This window comes from Drosophila hydei, unplaced genomic scaffold (assembly GCF_003285905.1).
Source record: "Drosophila hydei strain 15085-1641.00,03,60 unplaced genomic scaffold, DhydRS2 tig00000063-arrow-pilon, whole genome shotgun sequence".
Lineage (NCBI taxonomy): Eukaryota > Metazoa > Arthropoda > Insecta > Diptera > Drosophilidae > Drosophila > Drosophila hydei.
In genome coordinates this window covers 5,489,519-5,506,350 of record NW_022045657.1, presented here as the reverse complement: position 1 = coordinate 5,506,350, position 16,832 = coordinate 5,489,519, and the positions used below count along the sequence as shown (strand labels likewise).

The following is a 16,832-nucleotide window of genomic DNA, read 5'->3' as shown; positions in this document are numbered from 1 at the left end:
TTTACAGACAGCCCGTTGCGCCGTGAGCCCTTTCCAAGTGCGGGAGAGTGAACGGTAAAAACAAAATAATAAAATACATGCACAATAAATAAATAAAAAAGCATAAAATAATCATGTCACGTGCGAATTGATTGAATTTCAGCGACGCCATTTTGTTTCGAGCAGAACGAAGGCGCCGCCGCACTTGTCCTTCTACCGCCAGCCGTCCCAAAAAAATGGCCCATGTTGGTTTTCCTTTGCCCCTTTCGGTCGGCTGCCAGCTCGACGCAGTCGTTTCATTTAATGGCCACAGACAAAAGGTATTTAATTTAATGCTCGCCACTTGGGCAGGTAATTTGAGCTATGAGCACACGCTACACTCGCAGAAAATTCGCTTCACCTCAGCTATGCGCCAATATGAGCCTGGAACAAACAAATAAATCCACATCAGAACGCCAAGAATCCCAATACACATGCCGCACACAATGCAGTCAATCAGAAAAACCGCGGCTTAGATCGTGACAAAAAAGCAAAAATCTCTCAACTAACGTGTGTATGTTTGTGTGTATGTTTCCAGCCAACATTCTGACCCTAACTATTAACATTAATTTTAAATCTTTTTAGATTTTTTTAAACAAGCCTATTTTTAAAATCTACATTTCTCTTAATATTGTCATTTTTATTTATTTATTTTTTTTTTTCATTTTTATTTAAAAAAAGTGAAACCAGTCTCAAGCAAATAATTATTAATTATTCTAATATAATTATTATTTTCATGGAACAAACACTTGGTAAAAATATTTCACCAAAAGCGGAAAATAAAATTTTCTTCAACTTTATTTAAATTGTTTGGCTCCAAATCTAAATTTAATCTAAAATATATATACATTTATTACCACAATATTTTCGATACTTTGGTTGTTATATATATATATATATATGTATATATAAATATATATATATATATATATATATATATATATATATATATATATATATAATTTGCGTGAAACGCAGTCAGATTTGTATACCCTTACCCTAAAATCACAGTGGCTATATTGGATTTCCTAACTGCCGACAAGAGCTAATTTGTATACCAAAGCGTCAGGTAATCATTAACGAAAATTATGAAATTATTTTTCTGAATATAAATTACACTTGAAAATATTTATAATATATATGTATATATATATATATATATATATATATATATATACATATATATTATAAATATTTTCAAGTGTAATTTATATTCAGAAAAATAATTTCATAATTTTCGTTAATGATTACCTGACGCTTTGGTATACAAATTAGCTCTTGTCGGCAGTTAGGAAATCCAATATAGCCACTGTGATTTTAGGGTAAGGGTATACAAATCTGACTGCGTTTCACGCATACATATATATTATATTATATATACATATATATTATAAATATTTTCAAGTGTAATTTATATTCAGAAAAATAATTTCATAATTTTCGTTAATGATTACCTGACGCTTTGGTATACAAATTAGCTCTTGTCGGCAGTTAGGAAATCCAATATAGCCACTGTGATTTTAGGGTAAGGGTATACAAATCTGACTGCGTTTCACGCAAAGACGTGGCATTTTTTTAAAACGAAATTCGAAATGATCGTTTTTATGCTTCGCACCGAGAAATCTGGCCAAAAAGTGCCCCAGCTAAATTGTTAAAGTCAGCGAGCTCACAAAAGCAAACACTTTTATAGCCACGCCCTAACCCACGGTCAGCCCCACGTCCACCCACTCAAATTCACAGCTACTGTCCATTTCAGTTCAGACCTTGCTTTCAAACTGCCATTGTTATTGTTTCACTCGCAATGAAGGTGTCATCATATTTTTTCAATTTCATGCGGATTTTTTATTTGTGTTTTTGCTCGCTGTGAAAAATGTGCATTCGGTTACGTTTCTCATGGCTTCGGTGAGGTCTAGCATCGTAGAGTCTACTAGCAATCGAGAAAATTCTCACAAATATTTTAATAATTACGAAAATTTTCATTTCGATTCAGTTCGAAATATGCATAACAAACAAAAGGGATTAGAGTGATTAATATATAATAATATACATAATCAATTATGAAATACTTTGAATATAGTCTGATATGCCTGAAACAAAATGGTGTAGAGTTCACTGCTGCCTCTCTCTGCGATTCGCAGAAAAGTCAGCAAAAATATGAGCGCGTGTTTGATGAGGAAAAAATGCTTGTTGCTGCTTTATGGCACAAAAGGGCCAGAGTAAAACAGGAGCACAAAATGCCCAGCAGCTGCGTGTGAAAGAGAAAGTATGGCACGGACACTCACAGACACACACACACACAAACACACACATACACATGCACACCCAACTAAAGACGCATCGAAAAAGAGGAACACTTGCAGTAGAAGCACGAAAAACTCGTTACAGAAACCGTTAGTTTTTCAATTATGGCGCGTAGATTAGTATTTGAAAGCAATTCAATGTGTGTGTGACTGTGTGTGTGTGTCTGGAAGTGTGCGTAAATCTGCGGCAACTCCAAGCCAAAGGCCATTATTGGATTTTGGCTTGCTGCAGTAGCATCGTGGCATTCTGCCACCGGACAATGCCATAGGTGATGGCAAAAAACTTTCCGATAGCCTCACAATAACTTTGAATAAAAGCAGAAGAAGAACCACAAGAAGAACGTGCAGCAGATTGAGCGTGGCAGCAAATATTTTGCAGCTGCAATTTTCCATTCAACTTGGACTTATGACACACTTCCCTGTCCATTTCTCAGCTACACTTCACGAACACCTTAAAGCTCGTCTCATTGATATCAAAACTATATTTCTGTGTTTTATTATGATTTCAACTTATATAATTCTAAAAAAATAGATAGAACTTTAGATAAAATATGTTAGGCTAGCTCAATTGTAGTTGTTAATTCAAATTTCTCAAATGATTACATAATTATATATTTTAGAAATTTCGAAAAAAAATTTAGCAATGTTTTCTTCATGGGTTTCTATTGTGCAGCCTCGCAACAAGCGCCGTGGCAGTTGCAGTTGCATTCGTGGTCGCAGTCATACTCTTAGCCATGGCATTTTATTGTTCATTGAACGGGCTTTTCGTGTGAACTTCTAGGCGACAACAACTTATGCCATTTCCGTTTCCGACGACCTGTGCTGTGCACCACAATGGGCAATGCCAAGCAGCGGAACACAATTGTGAGGTCATGTATGTGACAAACAATAAAGACGATAACTTAACGCACTGCGTGCAGAGAGAGAGAGAGAGAGAGAGAGAGAGAGAGAGAAGGTTGTAGAGCGGCACGAGACAGAAACGGAAATGCCTCGTGTAGATATATTTGCGCCATGTGTGAGAGTTTCCAACTGCATGAGTGAGCGTAAGAAAATATATATATATATAAATATATATACATAAACATATATATATATATATATATATATATATATATATATATATATATATATATATATATATATATATTTATGTGTATGTTTGCTTTAAGAATAAAATTAAGTTTTCGTGCGCTTTTGCCTCAAAATATTGCAAGACTAAAGTTTATTTTGTTAAACGAAAATAAGGTTGGCGTCGTCATAAGCCTTGACTTCGTTGACTATAGGTGCTCCTGAAGCAGCAACAGCAACAATAACAACAAAAAATAACAATAAGAAAACGTAGCAGCAGCAGCTGCTGCGTTGCCCGCAGTTGGCAGTTGGCAGTTGGCAGAGTCGCGGCTCCAGCGACTTGGCGCAAAACTTTTCTTTGTCCCGACACTTAAAAAGTCGTAAAATGCACATTCCGCATTAAAACCACAGTTGGAAATTATAGCCACGCTGCTTGCAGGGGGCTCTATCAGATTTCTTGTGTTCTTTTAACTCTTTAACAATCATTTTTACTTTCTTTGATAAATATGATTGTTACGAACAAATAAAGTCCTTGAATAAACGAAAAGATTTCGCTTTAATATTATAATTACCACAAAATATGAAAGAAATGGAATGTTGCCTTTTCTTTTACTGAAGCATATCAATAGCAACATCCGACTGAGGCGACTTCAAAGCCATGTTTATGATATGAACTAAGGACAAAGCCTTTTGTGCTGTATTATTAATACTTGCAAGCATATTGTGATATGTTCCAAGAAAAACACTAAGCATCATACAAAGAAATATATGCAAATTTGAGTGAGTTGGGATATTTTAAATTCAGCAGGCAGCAAGGGTCGGGCTCGAGCTCAAAAAATTCTCTGAATTAAAAATAAGTATAAGAACTTAAATTTTTATGCACTACTGCATATCGACACTTTAGGAGAGGCCAAAAATGAGTATTGTGGGAGCTGAGAACAGCCTCGATTATCTAATGATCGTCAAGTCTCATAGATGAGACTCAGGCACATACGATGTTGATGCCGGTAATGTTTTTATTTCAGATGACCCATTTAAGCTTTGTGTACTCTGTATTATAGCTTTAAATGTACGTGACAGGCAACATCTCTAAAAACTCCTCTCACATATAAATTTAAGTCTCTTGAGTTGAATTAGCTTTAGCAAATTTGAGATAGTTAACAAAATTCAATTTGTGTTAATATTCAATTAAAACAACTACACAAAAAAGAAACAATGCTGAGGAAATATATTCAAGAAAGTGCCAAAAGAAACGGGCAGACTCGCTTAAAGTTTGACGAGAATCTTTTCGACTTGAGTTACTTGAAGGTGGGCCAGTTTGCTGACCTGCTTAATTCCTTGATGGCGCTCGCGCTGAACTGTAAACAACAAAACATAATTCAAAATTACATCCAAATGGGTATTGAAGCTGCTTTATGCCCTGAGTGAACGCGGCGAGCCACCTGTTGATGCTACCTGATGATGCCAGCCAAGTCGAGCCCAAGAAAAGTTTCTTGCTTTTTGTTTTTTTTTTTATTTTTTTGAAATCCGCGACTCGACCATTAGCTCGCACAAGGCTCGTAAACCTAATGGGAACTTTGCTCTGTCGTTGCCATGATTGAAAGATTCGCCCCTAAGCAAATGTTTTGACCGCAACGTGGGGCCAGAACTTATCGGCAATGTGGTGGCAGTTATTGTTATTGCTGCCTCTGATGCTGCCGCTGCTGCTGCTGCTGTTGCTGACGGTATTAGCAGCACATTATTGAAATTATTTATGTACATTGTCCCCCTCACCTGTCGCTCGGCCCTTGCCTTTGTTTGTTATCTTTGGGCCATCGACCAGGGAACGACCAGCGGGTGCTTAAATTTCCACTTTTAATGTATTTAGAGTCAGCTTTCAATGATTCTTTGGGCAAGTTTTGATTAGCTTGGCTTAAAGTTTTCGCATATAAAAAACGCAAATTAATCATAAATTGGAAAATTACATAAGCATAATGAGATACCACCACCTGCGATTAAATATGCAACTGTGTCAACCTTTCCAAGGAAAACAAACATAGAACGTGTGAGCCCATGAGAAATTTGAATATATTTCGTTATTATAAACACTCTGAGGTCTTTTAGATGCTATGAAATTAACATTCTGTGTCATGCGAATTTCTTCAATGATATCTTTTTACTGCAAGGCTAGACACATAGAAATGTTAGACTCCATTCAGTGTATTTATAGCCTAAGCATCTAGATTTGTCTTTTAGTATGAAATATTCAACTACATAATAAATAATAATAATTTAGAAAAATAAAAAAATAAATATATAGTTGTAAACTGTGTGAAATGTTTTTAGGTCATGTTCAATCTCGTTAACTTCATGCATTTTATAGCCCTTTAAGTTTCCCCTGTACTGCATGGTGAAACATGATGATAAAACCCATAAACATCCAGCTTCGATAGCAAATAATTCTACGTATTCTTAATTTGTCAAGCTCGCACTTTGTTGTACGCGATGCTTTGCTAGCCCGCAGCTAAAATGTTGGTCATTCTGGCGATGGGGAACATATTGTGGCACAATTTTTAAAATAAAATTAAGTTGAATTATATATAGTGAGCTTGCGCTGCGTGTCCTTGGACGTCAGCCACAGACACACGCTCACACACACATGAGACGATGTAGGACGTGGCAAGGCAGCAGAAAAAGTTCTTAGCTGTAAGTTGAGTTTCAAGTTTAGATTCTGCCAACATAGAGAGGGTGAGTGGGAGAGAGACAGACTGACATTTCTGAAGTCCTGTTGTGTCCTGTGTTCGTGATTCCTTTCGAATGACTGGTTGGTAGCAGCAGCCGAGAGAAGTAGCAGTAGCACGCCACAATTGCAACATAACTTTGCAGCTTATTATTTTTTATTGCAGCTAATAAGCTTGAGTTGCCAGTTAATGGCGCACTTCCGTTGCCTTTGCGCTGCGAAACCTGTCGTAAAGTTTATAATGAAAATATTTTCAGCTTAGTGCGGCCAAGTGGGGCAAATAGCAATGCCAACTTGTTGTTGTCTGACAACTACAATGCTCTCAGCACGCACACACACCCACACACACTGTGTGTTTTGTTGTACACTCTTTTGAGCTTATTAAAATAAAATTTTCCACACTTTTCATTTATTTTATTTGCACATATTTCCTTATTGAAACTTTTAGAGCCCTCGACCCGACAAATGGCAAGCCAGACACTAAAGAGCAACACGCCTACTTTGTTTCTGTTGTCTGTTTATTGCATTCACTGAGTGTGCCTATTGTTCCCTTACATTTCGTCTGTGAATGTGAATGAGAATGTGAATGTTTCTGTTGCTCATTTGTGCGATTGACCAGAAGTCGTTTTTGTCTCCCCATTAGGTGGCCTGTTCAGGTCTCTTTTCTTCGCCTGCACAGCCTCTTTTCAGTATGTGCTCTGGCATATTTGCATATACTTTGTTGGCTTCGCTCGACTTGTAATGGATACCATGTGACTTAAAGGCAAACAATTTATGCTGTTAGTATTAAGTTTAAGTTTAAGTCTGCCTTAACTAAATTACTCCCCTCTGGAATTATATAAGTTTATTGTGAAGGCAATTTGAGGCGCTATGCCTGTCTGTTTTGACAGTTCATTGCAAACGGCAGGTTGAGTCCATGTTTGGTTTGATAAACTATTAAAATTGTCATAAATAAATAATTATAGTTTTCACTTAACATCTTTTTACTCGTCACTCCCAATTAGTCAAGTACAAATAAATTGCGACTAACAATAAATATTTGTTGACGCCTTTCATCCGAATATCATAATTATATGTGTATATATATTTTAGTTATACTCAATATAAACGAGTATAAAATCACATCGTTACTTAAATATATTTTAAAATTCAAGTCTCTAGTGAAATGTGTTTATTGTAAAGATCCAAAATACTCTTTTTACATAATGAACGAGTATAAAATCACATCATTGACTAAATATGTTTCATAATTCAAATTTCTAGTTAATGATATTTTTAAATTCAACTTTCTGGAAAAATGAGTTCCAGGCATAAGGAAAACAAAAGGAGAGTGCTTAAAGGCAAATAAAATGAAACACATTCTCTTTAAGTAAATATTGCAAATTTAAGCCCATTATATTTTGCTGATCAATTTAAAGTGCTCTGGCATAAGCGACATTCCAATTATATTGCAATTTATTGGCTGGCTTTGAGCACATAATTGTATAATTATTTTATAAATTAACCCGAATGGTCAACTATGCGTACACAAAATGCAACAAATTAATCCGCCGCAATCAAAAAACATTAATCTTATACTTAATAGTGCCAAACAATTATCCACACAGGCTTTATTCTGTGCATATATATGCTATTTATATAGGCATGTCTGGCAATTAAAGCTAAAAAATCAAGAGAGCGACAAAAAATACTATATGTTTGGGAAAATAAAAACACAAAAATTAAATTATAAATTGTGCTGCGTGACAAACGAGCTGAGAGCAAAGTTTCCCACGGGGCAAATACATACGAAATTGATCCATCAGCTCCAGGGAGCGCGATAAAAGAGAGCTCTGTGCTGCCGAGCGATGGCAAAAGTTATGCGAAAAGTTGCGTTTTTACAATTTGCTTGATAAGAGTTCCCAATAGCCCGGGCCACGCAGCTACTGGCGGAGCCTTTCATTTATAACAACATTCGCAATGCTGAGCCAAAAGGTTGGTCAGACTCTCTGACACTTGCGCTCCGACTATTATTTTGGCAGACGGCCAAGAGGAAGAGCAGGATGTGCAGGAAGTGCAGGCAAAGCAGAGCTCGCTGCGCTTACAAAGCCAACAACATTAAGATGAAGTAGTAGTAGAAGTAGAAGTAGTAGAAGTAGAAGTAGAAAAGGATGAATCGCTTCACTTACAGCTGTAACAAAGCCAACATCAAGTAGAGAAACTTTTCAAAGTTTTCTTCAAAACAAACCACAAAAATTCTTGTCTCTGGTTAGCCGCAATGCAAATACAGCTGCAGCAACTGGACAGAGAAAACAGCAAAGAAAAATACTCAAAAAAAAAGAAAACGAAAAAGAAAGGGAAATAAAATTACTCTTCCGTTTACGCCAATTTTGTTATTGATGTTTGTCGATTTCCATTCTGCGCTGCTCTCATTTCGACTTGCCTTTCTTTTCTTTCGGTTCGCCTATTTTCACAAACTTTTCGTGCACTTTATGATTGTGTGGCCAAACTTCTGTCACCTCGGCTTAGTAACTGTTTTTTATCGACCCACTCACTTTTATTTAGACCAGTTGTGGCATTATGTTTTCTGCTAAGCTATATTCACACATATCCAATGCTCGGAATAGTTTCTTGTGCAATTAAAGCATCAGAAACAATCACCCAAATCAAATACTTAGTAACCTGGAATCTGATTTTTGTCGAGGTCGATCATATCATACATCATGTATATGCAAATGCGGATTTTTCCGTATATTTCCACATACTATGAGAAATTAATTGTTGTAATTTTTTAAGTGTAGTAATGTCATCTGTATGATATTTTCCAAGTCTCTAGGATTGATAAGACATGGTAGATTTGGAAAGGAAGGGAGATGTATCCATAATCCGAAATCTACATATCTCACGGACTCACATAGATAATCTGAAAATTCTAGCTTTTACGGTATGCAAGCTATGCTTAAAAAACCAAGTTAAGTTGTGGATTTTTATCGTATGAGATTGTATACATTTAAAAATGCCATTTAATTTTTATTGTTTATTTAAAATATGTATTTCAGAAATCTAAATACATGTCAGTGTAATGAAACAAGAAGCGCCATTAAAACACAATGAATATAAATCAGGAAGATCTGTGAATTTTGCCCGTCGCTGGGAGGCGTGCAAAAGGTGCGACAGCCTTGGCGAAGACAGGAGCATTTCGAAATTAATGATAATTGACAGAATAAACGACAAGTTGAGCTGCTGAGCTTCTGAGCTGTTTCAGTCGATGGAAACGCCATCGGACATTGGCCATGGGATAAAAGCCAATGACATTAGAAGCCAATAAATAAGAGAACAAACACAAATACTATTTGGAATGACCGGGCCATGCGGAGTATACGCAACGAGAATGTATTTACGTAGCATCAGTTGGTCTTATATGGAAGTGGACGAGGTGTGCTTTCAATGTCCTACAAAAAAATAAAATAATGTATATATAAATATTGAAGAAGTTTTATTAAGTTATATATCAAATATAAAGAGAAGAGAAATGTCAATTGCTTTTCTCTTAATGGTTTGATAGTGTTTGAGTTACAAATATTTTTTTTAATTGCTCGTTGTTTTATTTATATCTTATATATCTTATCAACTGAGAACTTTCTTCTTCCAAATAAACATCCCATAATAATTTATTTCTATTGCTACAGTCTCTCATGGTATTTAGGAACATAAGAAGCCGACTATACTCCACAGTCGGCTTCTTATGTTCCTATACTCGTAATCGTAATCTACTTGTTCAGGCTTGAGCAATGGAGTTAACCTAAAAGTTAAGTACTCCACTTTTATCAAAAAATTCAAAGATTTTTTTACCTTCTGAAATCGACGAGCTTATGCATTCGCACTGAGGAAGCAAGCGAAGCGAGAGCCCAAATCGACTGTCCTGATATACCAGGTCAGGCCACAGCCTGCCACACCTCCCTCTGCCTGTTACTTACAAAAAATCAAACTAGCCTGCTTATCCATTATAAGAGGGTATACAAATTGCAACGCCTGTATATTTTGTGAATTTCCAGAAATTTCATTAAATTATAATTTTAATTGAATCAGTCAACAGCCAAAGGCTTATTGTTTGAAAATTAATTTTTATACTCCTAATTTGCAATGTTTTACTCAATTAACAGTTTTCTGAATAATTAGCTTAAATATGACAATGAGAGCTGCTGCCTTTGGAGCTGTCAAATGGCATTTCTAGAACACTTGATTAACCGAAAAGGCCAATAAGAAGAGAAAACGAAAGGACATTGTACTACATTCCACTTGCTAATTGAACAGCAATTTGAAGTGAGACTATTAAAATAGCTTCTGCTCTGGTTGTTGATGCTGTAGTTGAGTACGTGTGCGAGCTGTTTAATGACATCTTACCCAATAACTGCGATATTAAATGTCAGTCAACACGTGTGCGAGTTTATTAAAATAATTAAAACTGATTTGTCGTCAATTATATTGGAGCTGTCGACGCTTAGAAATCTTCTGCCCATTCAATTTCCTTTCGTTTGTCATGCACGACTTTGTCATTCAATTATTCTCTACCTGGCAGCCAATATAGTGACAAGAAGTGAGAGGACGTGACTTGTACATTTTGTGGCTTATTTTTGTTTTCTATTTGTGGCTCGTCTCAAGTTGAGCTGTTCTGATTCAGAATTTTATTAATTATGCGAGCAGTGCGAAATTCTAGATCATATTGGTGCAAGACTATGATTAAATACTTTAATAATTATTCTTCAACATCAGATTAGTTTCAATTTTCAAAAACTAACACAAATCATTATTAAGGATGGACTCAGCGTCATTAAAATATCAAAAATGCAGTCTGAAGTAAGCCTTGAATTCATTCAAAACTTGATTCAATAAGCAACTAAAATCTGCTTAAATCTTATATAATATGTAAATATATAATTATATCTGCTGTTGTAAATGTTGTGTAAAGATATTAGTTAAATTTTGAAAACACAGAAAGCAACAAAGTTTTAACCAAAATCAGCATTCAAACAAAGCTGGCGATCAAAGCAGGCAATTGGCTGAAGTCGTAAAACCTTAGGGCATTGCAGCTAAAACTAAAGACAAATTAGAATATTTAAAGCTTAGGTAATCAGGCCAGAATTACATATTGTTACGCTACTAAGTTCGCATTCATTCAAATAAAAATATATTTTCAATTTATTATAGCATACTTTTTAGCACTTCTAGGGCGTGCTCTTATATCTTACAGGAAATTTGTACAGCTCATCTCAATGACTGTCAATTAGTTGTATGATCTTTTAATTATTTTCTATTTGCACTTCATCTCACTCTCGAAGCTTCCAAAAGACTTGGCAATTAGCTATTCAGAAGTTGCAACTATTCCACAAACTTTGCTTGCAAATTCATTGAACTAACGTCGGGTTGAGCGGACCATGCTTGACGTTTGGGGCAGCTCAAAGTGATTTGTGTGTGTGCATCGAGCAGAGTGTAAGCATAGATTTTCCTTTTGCTGGCTTTGTTTTTGCGACTTATGCGCTCTCGTATGTTGCGTGCGTCGAGCAGGCAGAATTTGTGGCCTAGCCTCTGCTCGCCACGCAACGAATATTGGCAATATTTTGGTTTTATGCGCTGAACAATGAAAGGCAAACAAGTTTACAAAGCTTTCTGATTGCTGTCCTTAATGGCAAAGGAATTCTTTTCAAGCACAACTTGTTTTTCCTACTCAACTGTTGCGGCCGAAAAGCAGCCAAATATGCAATCAGCCCCAGCAGGTTCAGTTCCCAACGGACTGACGAGGCGACAAGGAGCATTACTGAAACTTTTGCCGATTGAATAATGAACGTTAAATTACACTTTGTTTTGTAGTTAGACCTTGGGCTAATGTTTAAGCGCTATGCATTAAAGATGGTTTCAGTAGAGGAAGACAAGCAACCAGATGAGAATCAGGTAATCGTATAATTCAACTTTGTTGCGGCTCAAGCGAATGACGCTATAAAAAAGGAGCGCGAAGGCAAAATGGAGCAAAAGGAAAGGTAAAAAACAAATGGAATAAAAAGAGCAACAATCAACAGAAAAAAAAAAGAAAGAAGAAATAATTTTGTAATTTGGAGTAATAAGACAACAAATCAAATTAAAAAAGTTATTATTTATTATTTTATTATTTATTTCTAAACAGTTATTATTATATTTATCAACAAATCCGAATACGAGCAACTCGATTATACTTAATTCTAGGTTTACACAACTTGAATTTAACAACTTTTAAAAACAACCTTATGAGTCACTATCGCTACTGGAGGATACATTCACCTCCTGCGCTCTATTATTGTCATGATGACTGTTGTCGATATCTTCATCATCACCTTCGAGCTCCTCCATGGGTTCAGTTTTGAGACGAGCTATCAGCTCCTTGGCAGGATTAAAAATGCCATTGGTTTGCTGTGAGCAAATGATGCAGCGCTGCGACTTTTTGTACTGAGCCAAAGCACATTTCTCACAAAAGTAATGCTTGCACCTGAAATAGTAGAAAGAAAAGAAAAGAAAATTAGATTAATCAGCATACGCATATTATAATATTTGTAAATGCTTACTTGGTAACTACAGGATTGACAAAGCTTTTTCGGCATATGTAACATCTGAATGGCAAGGACTCCTCATCCGAATGGATCTCGTATTTAGTATCATCCCCATCCGAATCACATTCGCCCTTCTTTTGCGCCTCGTGATCCATTTCGAGCTGCCAGCCGGCTTTGTAGTCGCTGCGATCATGCAAAAACTTGCAGCTGTCGCCAAATCCACAGTAGCCCGTCTCCTTGTAATCCTTGCATATGTCGGGCTGATAGTCCCAACGAACAGTGGCACGCAGGTGGGCTGGTGCTCGTATGGGTCCACTTCGTACCATGCCGGAACTGGCGTTGCCAGCAGCCGTGTCCTTCTTCTTGTAGTATTGCGCATAATTATTGAGACCACGGTATATCTTATCGTCCGCCTTTCCTTCAAGTTCTTCATTAATTTTGACAGATCGTGCGTGGATTGCCTGGGCATCACGGTCCAGCTCCGTGTCTACTTCGTTTATGGAAGTTGCGCCCTGATCTTGCGGTCCATTGGGAATACCTTCGCGTTTCGATTTATATGCAACCAGCACTTCATTGGCATCGCCCGCAGAGTCTGTATCACTGTCAGATAAATTTCCAGCACCGCCCGCATCCGTTCTTCGTTTGGCTAGTGTCTTGGTGCTCTGAAAGTTAGGATTTGTACGTTTTCGACGATTTTCCGCTCGAACTAAGGCACTGACTTTACTTTGTGACTCCTCGTCGCTATTCTTTGCTGTGCGAAGTATCATTTTATTAGAAATTTATTTCCCTTTCATTTTTGCGCCAATTTTGTACTCACCTGAATCGTTGCTGCTGCTGCTGATTTTCTTTCGGCGCATGCCGGCGCTTCTATTAACATATCGCTTCTTAAAGCCAAAGCTAGAGGTACTGGGTGCCTCTTCAGACATTATATTGCATCTAATATCAACTATTTGTTGTATATACTCAAATTGTTGCCGGCTTATATACGTTTAGCATATTGCTAAAACTTTACTCTTGCATATAATGGCGTTTTACAGCACAGCTAAGTGCAAAATATAATTTCAGGGCTGCACAGCGTAATATGGAACCAGTTTTCACCCCTCGTACCGGTATAGAACAAGCAATTATTACTGGTTCATTTCTCATTGATTCCTACCGAGAACAAACTTGTTTTTTTAATACAATCTTCATAAGTAAATATATTGCTTCATTTATACTCCAGTTACTATAGCTGTTTTGGTTGCAGAACATGAAGCTAGAACTTGTGTCGACCACAAAATGCTTCGAAGGCGAGCAACGTGTCTATAAACATCACTCCAGCGTGTTGGACTGTGATATGACCTTTGGTGTCTTCCTACCACCAGCTGCAATTGAAGATAAAGCTGAGTGTCCAGTGCTCTACTTTTTGAGCGGCTTGACATGCACTCACGAAAACTTCGTACAAAAGAGCGGCTTCCAACGAACCGCAGCCAGCCAAGGCCTCATTGTGGTAAACCCCGATACTTCGCCACGTGGAGTGGAACTACCCGGCCAGGATGATGCTTACGATTTTGGCAGCGGTGCCGGTTTCTATGTTGATGCAACTGAAGCCCCATGGTCCAAGCACTACAAGATGTATAGCTACGTCACGCAGGAATTGCCTGAGTTGGTCAATGCCAATTTCTCGGTTCTGCCTGGAAAGAAAGGCATTTTCGGCCATAGCATGGGCGGACATGGCGCCTTGATTTGCGCTCTAAAGAATCCCGGCTTGTATCAATCCGTATCTGCATTTGCACCAATTGCAAACCCATCAGAGTGCCCATGGGGACAAAAGGCCTTCGCTGGGTACTTGGGTGCCAACAGGGACGACTGGGCGCAGTGGGATGCCACTAGCTTGGTCTCCAAATACGCCAGCACACCACAAGAGCTCTTCATAGATCAAGGATCGGCCGATAACTTTCTCGCTGGCCAACAACTGCTGCCAGAAAAGCTGTTAGCAGCAGCTGCTCCCAACGATCACATCCAGACCATATTCAAGCAACGGGAGGGATACGACCATAGTTATTTCTATATAGCTACCTTTGTGGCCGAGCATGTTGAATATCATGCCAAATTGCTAAAGGCTTAAATGTGTTTCTGAGTTTCGTTTGTAAAACACAATTTGTATTCACAATAAACTCTGTATATAAACCTGCATACCTGAACAAATCTTTGATTTGACTATTCCCCTTATTCCCCCAATAAGAATATTTATTAAAAAAAACCACCTTTTTCATAATCACAAATATTGTGTAGTCATAGCTTTATTTGGGCTCAATAACAAATGCATATTAATGAAATCGTATCGATAATTCTTTCCAAAATCAACAAATAATAATAATTCAAGGTATACAAAATATATGCCGTTAAGGAGTTATGATAGAAGTACATACCGGTGTTTCATGCCTCACTGTCCACTAAAATCAATGGAATCTTACATTGACTGTGTGATAACAAATATCTGAAACATTTCAGAATCCAAATAAATTAGTATAATTTTGACACTTTTTTAATTAGATAAAAAAAAACGCCTGCTTGTATTTAATACACTTGACGCCTGCAACTCTTCTCCTTCCTTTAGGGCTCAGCCATGAAACAAAATATATTGAGGAAATCCGTTAGATTTCGAGTTTCGTCCTAAATTCTGGCCGCAACTGAAAAAGTGGCACAAAAAGATGATCATAGTCTCAATTGGAACTTTTACTATTTGCAGATCCTGTGAAGAAACCCACCTTCAAATTAATCATTTGCGTGCTGGATGAAATATCCAACTCGCCTCCACACAGGCCTGAAAATGTGAAACAAATTTTAAACGTCGAAGCCAAAGGGCTGCTGCAGTGGGCTGGTGTTCTATCATAAACTCCACGGGCTATGCTAATAAAGTTTTAAAATTGTCAATATGGAAAGAATTATATCGATTCACAAATAGAACGCGCTCGAGTGCCTTAATCTAATTATGTTTAAAACTTCTTAAGGTAGTTAATAAAAAATAATAATTAAACTATAGACTTGCAATGCATCCGCTGTCTGTGTTGATAAAAAATTCGTCATCTTGCAGCAGCTGCGATGGCGGAGTGCGACTGGGACTCCACTCACAGGCTGGGATGTAACCTATTTCCGCAAACTTATTGAAATAACTATGCTCGTCCGTAATTGCCAGTGGCTGGCATTCCTGAAGGTCAAGGCTGCTTTGCTCCACGAATCGGGCGGTGCTCTCATCTTCGTAGGCTGGTGTAGGCTGATAATCTGTTAATAAACCATCAATAAAATCATTCCATGAACTTGATGGCGGCTCGTTTATAAATTGTTCTGCGGCTACACTACCATTGTCGACGCTCAGGAAGCCTGGGTAGGAGTCGGTCTCCATGGTTGGCTCGTAGCTGCTGCTTGAATACGTTGATACCAGGGAGCCCTCCGGCGACACAGCTCGGTTATTCGGTGATGAAATGCCCATATTTAGTTGAGTTGCTACATTTTTGTTTTCTTTGTAGTTACCCAATGTGTCCTTTAAGTATTGGCACTCTTTTTCAAGCTTCTGCGTTAGTTTCAATTGTTTTTTAAGCGCTTTCAGCAACGATTTGTTTGTGATCCGCGTTTCATTCAGCTCCTTCTCGACTGCCTCCATGTGCGCTTTCTTTTTGCGACGATTTTCACGGGCAAGCAATGCATTTCTGTTGTATACGTTGGGATCAGGTCGTCTAGTGGGCAGCCGTACTGTTCCGGACTTGCGCTTTCCGCTCTCCTCGTTAACATATTTTGTTTGTCTAACAGCAATACGGCGCTCCGCTTGCTCCGTCGATATGTACGAGTCGGTGTCGCTCTCGGAGCTGCTTACATCAACATTAGCATTTATATCGCATTTGTATTGGGCGACCAATTTCATATATTCCTCCATTATTTTGAGTTTTTTGCAAGCAGGTAAAATGTTTACTATTATGTGCTCAATTTCTCGTTAGATCCTTGACTTGTACGTTACCTTTTATAAATATTTCAATAAGGACTATCAATTTATAATTAAACAAAAATAAACTTTCTTTTCTGTTGTGAAATCGCAAACGTTTAATACCATAAATGACGCATCGGGTTTGCGAAAACTAGAGATGTGAAAAACATCGTTTACCTCACATTATTTATATCGATACTTGGTATCGA

General features: G+C 37.5%; 3 protein-coding genes across 4 annotated transcripts; 1 reads left to right on the top strand and 2 right to left on the bottom strand.

Annotated features, from left to right (window-relative positions):
• Positions 1 to 12,322: 12,322 nt before the first annotated feature.
• Positions 12,323 to 13,715, bottom strand: LOC111601470 (E3 ubiquitin-protein ligase RNF113A). Its single transcript, XM_023318056.2, has 3 exons — positions 13,480 to 13,715; positions 12,678 to 13,413; positions 12,323 to 12,601 (listed from the first exon to the last, which is right to left on the bottom strand). Exons 1-3 carry the CDS (start codon positions 13,586 to 13,588, stop codon positions 12,361 to 12,363), a joined length of 1,086 nt encoding a protein of 361 aa, XP_023173824.2. The 5' UTR covers positions 13,589 to 13,715; the 3' UTR covers positions 12,323 to 12,360.
• Positions 13,716 to 13,794: 79 nt separating this feature from the next.
• LOC111601472 (S-formylglutathione hydrolase) lies at positions 13,795 to 14,889 on the top strand. Its single transcript, XM_023318057.2, has one exon. The coding sequence runs from the start codon at positions 13,912 to 13,914 to the stop codon at positions 14,767 to 14,769; it is 858 nt and encodes a 285-aa protein (XP_023173825.2). The 5' UTR covers positions 13,795 to 13,911; the 3' UTR covers positions 14,770 to 14,889.
• A 45-nt stretch (positions 14,890 to 14,934) lies between these two features.
• On the bottom strand, positions 14,935 to 16,775 carry LOC115482795. 2 transcript variants are annotated; one of them, XR_003944132.1, is made up of 3 exons: positions 16,005 to 16,775; positions 15,413 to 15,926; positions 14,935 to 15,334 (listed from the first exon to the last, which is right to left on the bottom strand). XR_003944132.1 is itself a non-coding variant. In XM_030222874.1 (2 exons), exons 1-2 carry the CDS (start codon positions 16,573 to 16,575, stop codon positions 15,682 to 15,684), a joined length of 816 nt encoding a protein of 271 aa, XP_030078734.1. In that variant the 5' UTR covers positions 16,576 to 16,775; the 3' UTR covers positions 14,935 to 15,681. The 2 variants fall into 2 exon arrangements, 1 of the variants encoding a protein (XP_030078734.1); XM_030222874.1 differs by having other exon boundaries at positions 14,935 to 15,926.
• Positions 16,776 to 16,832: the final 57 nt, after the last annotated feature.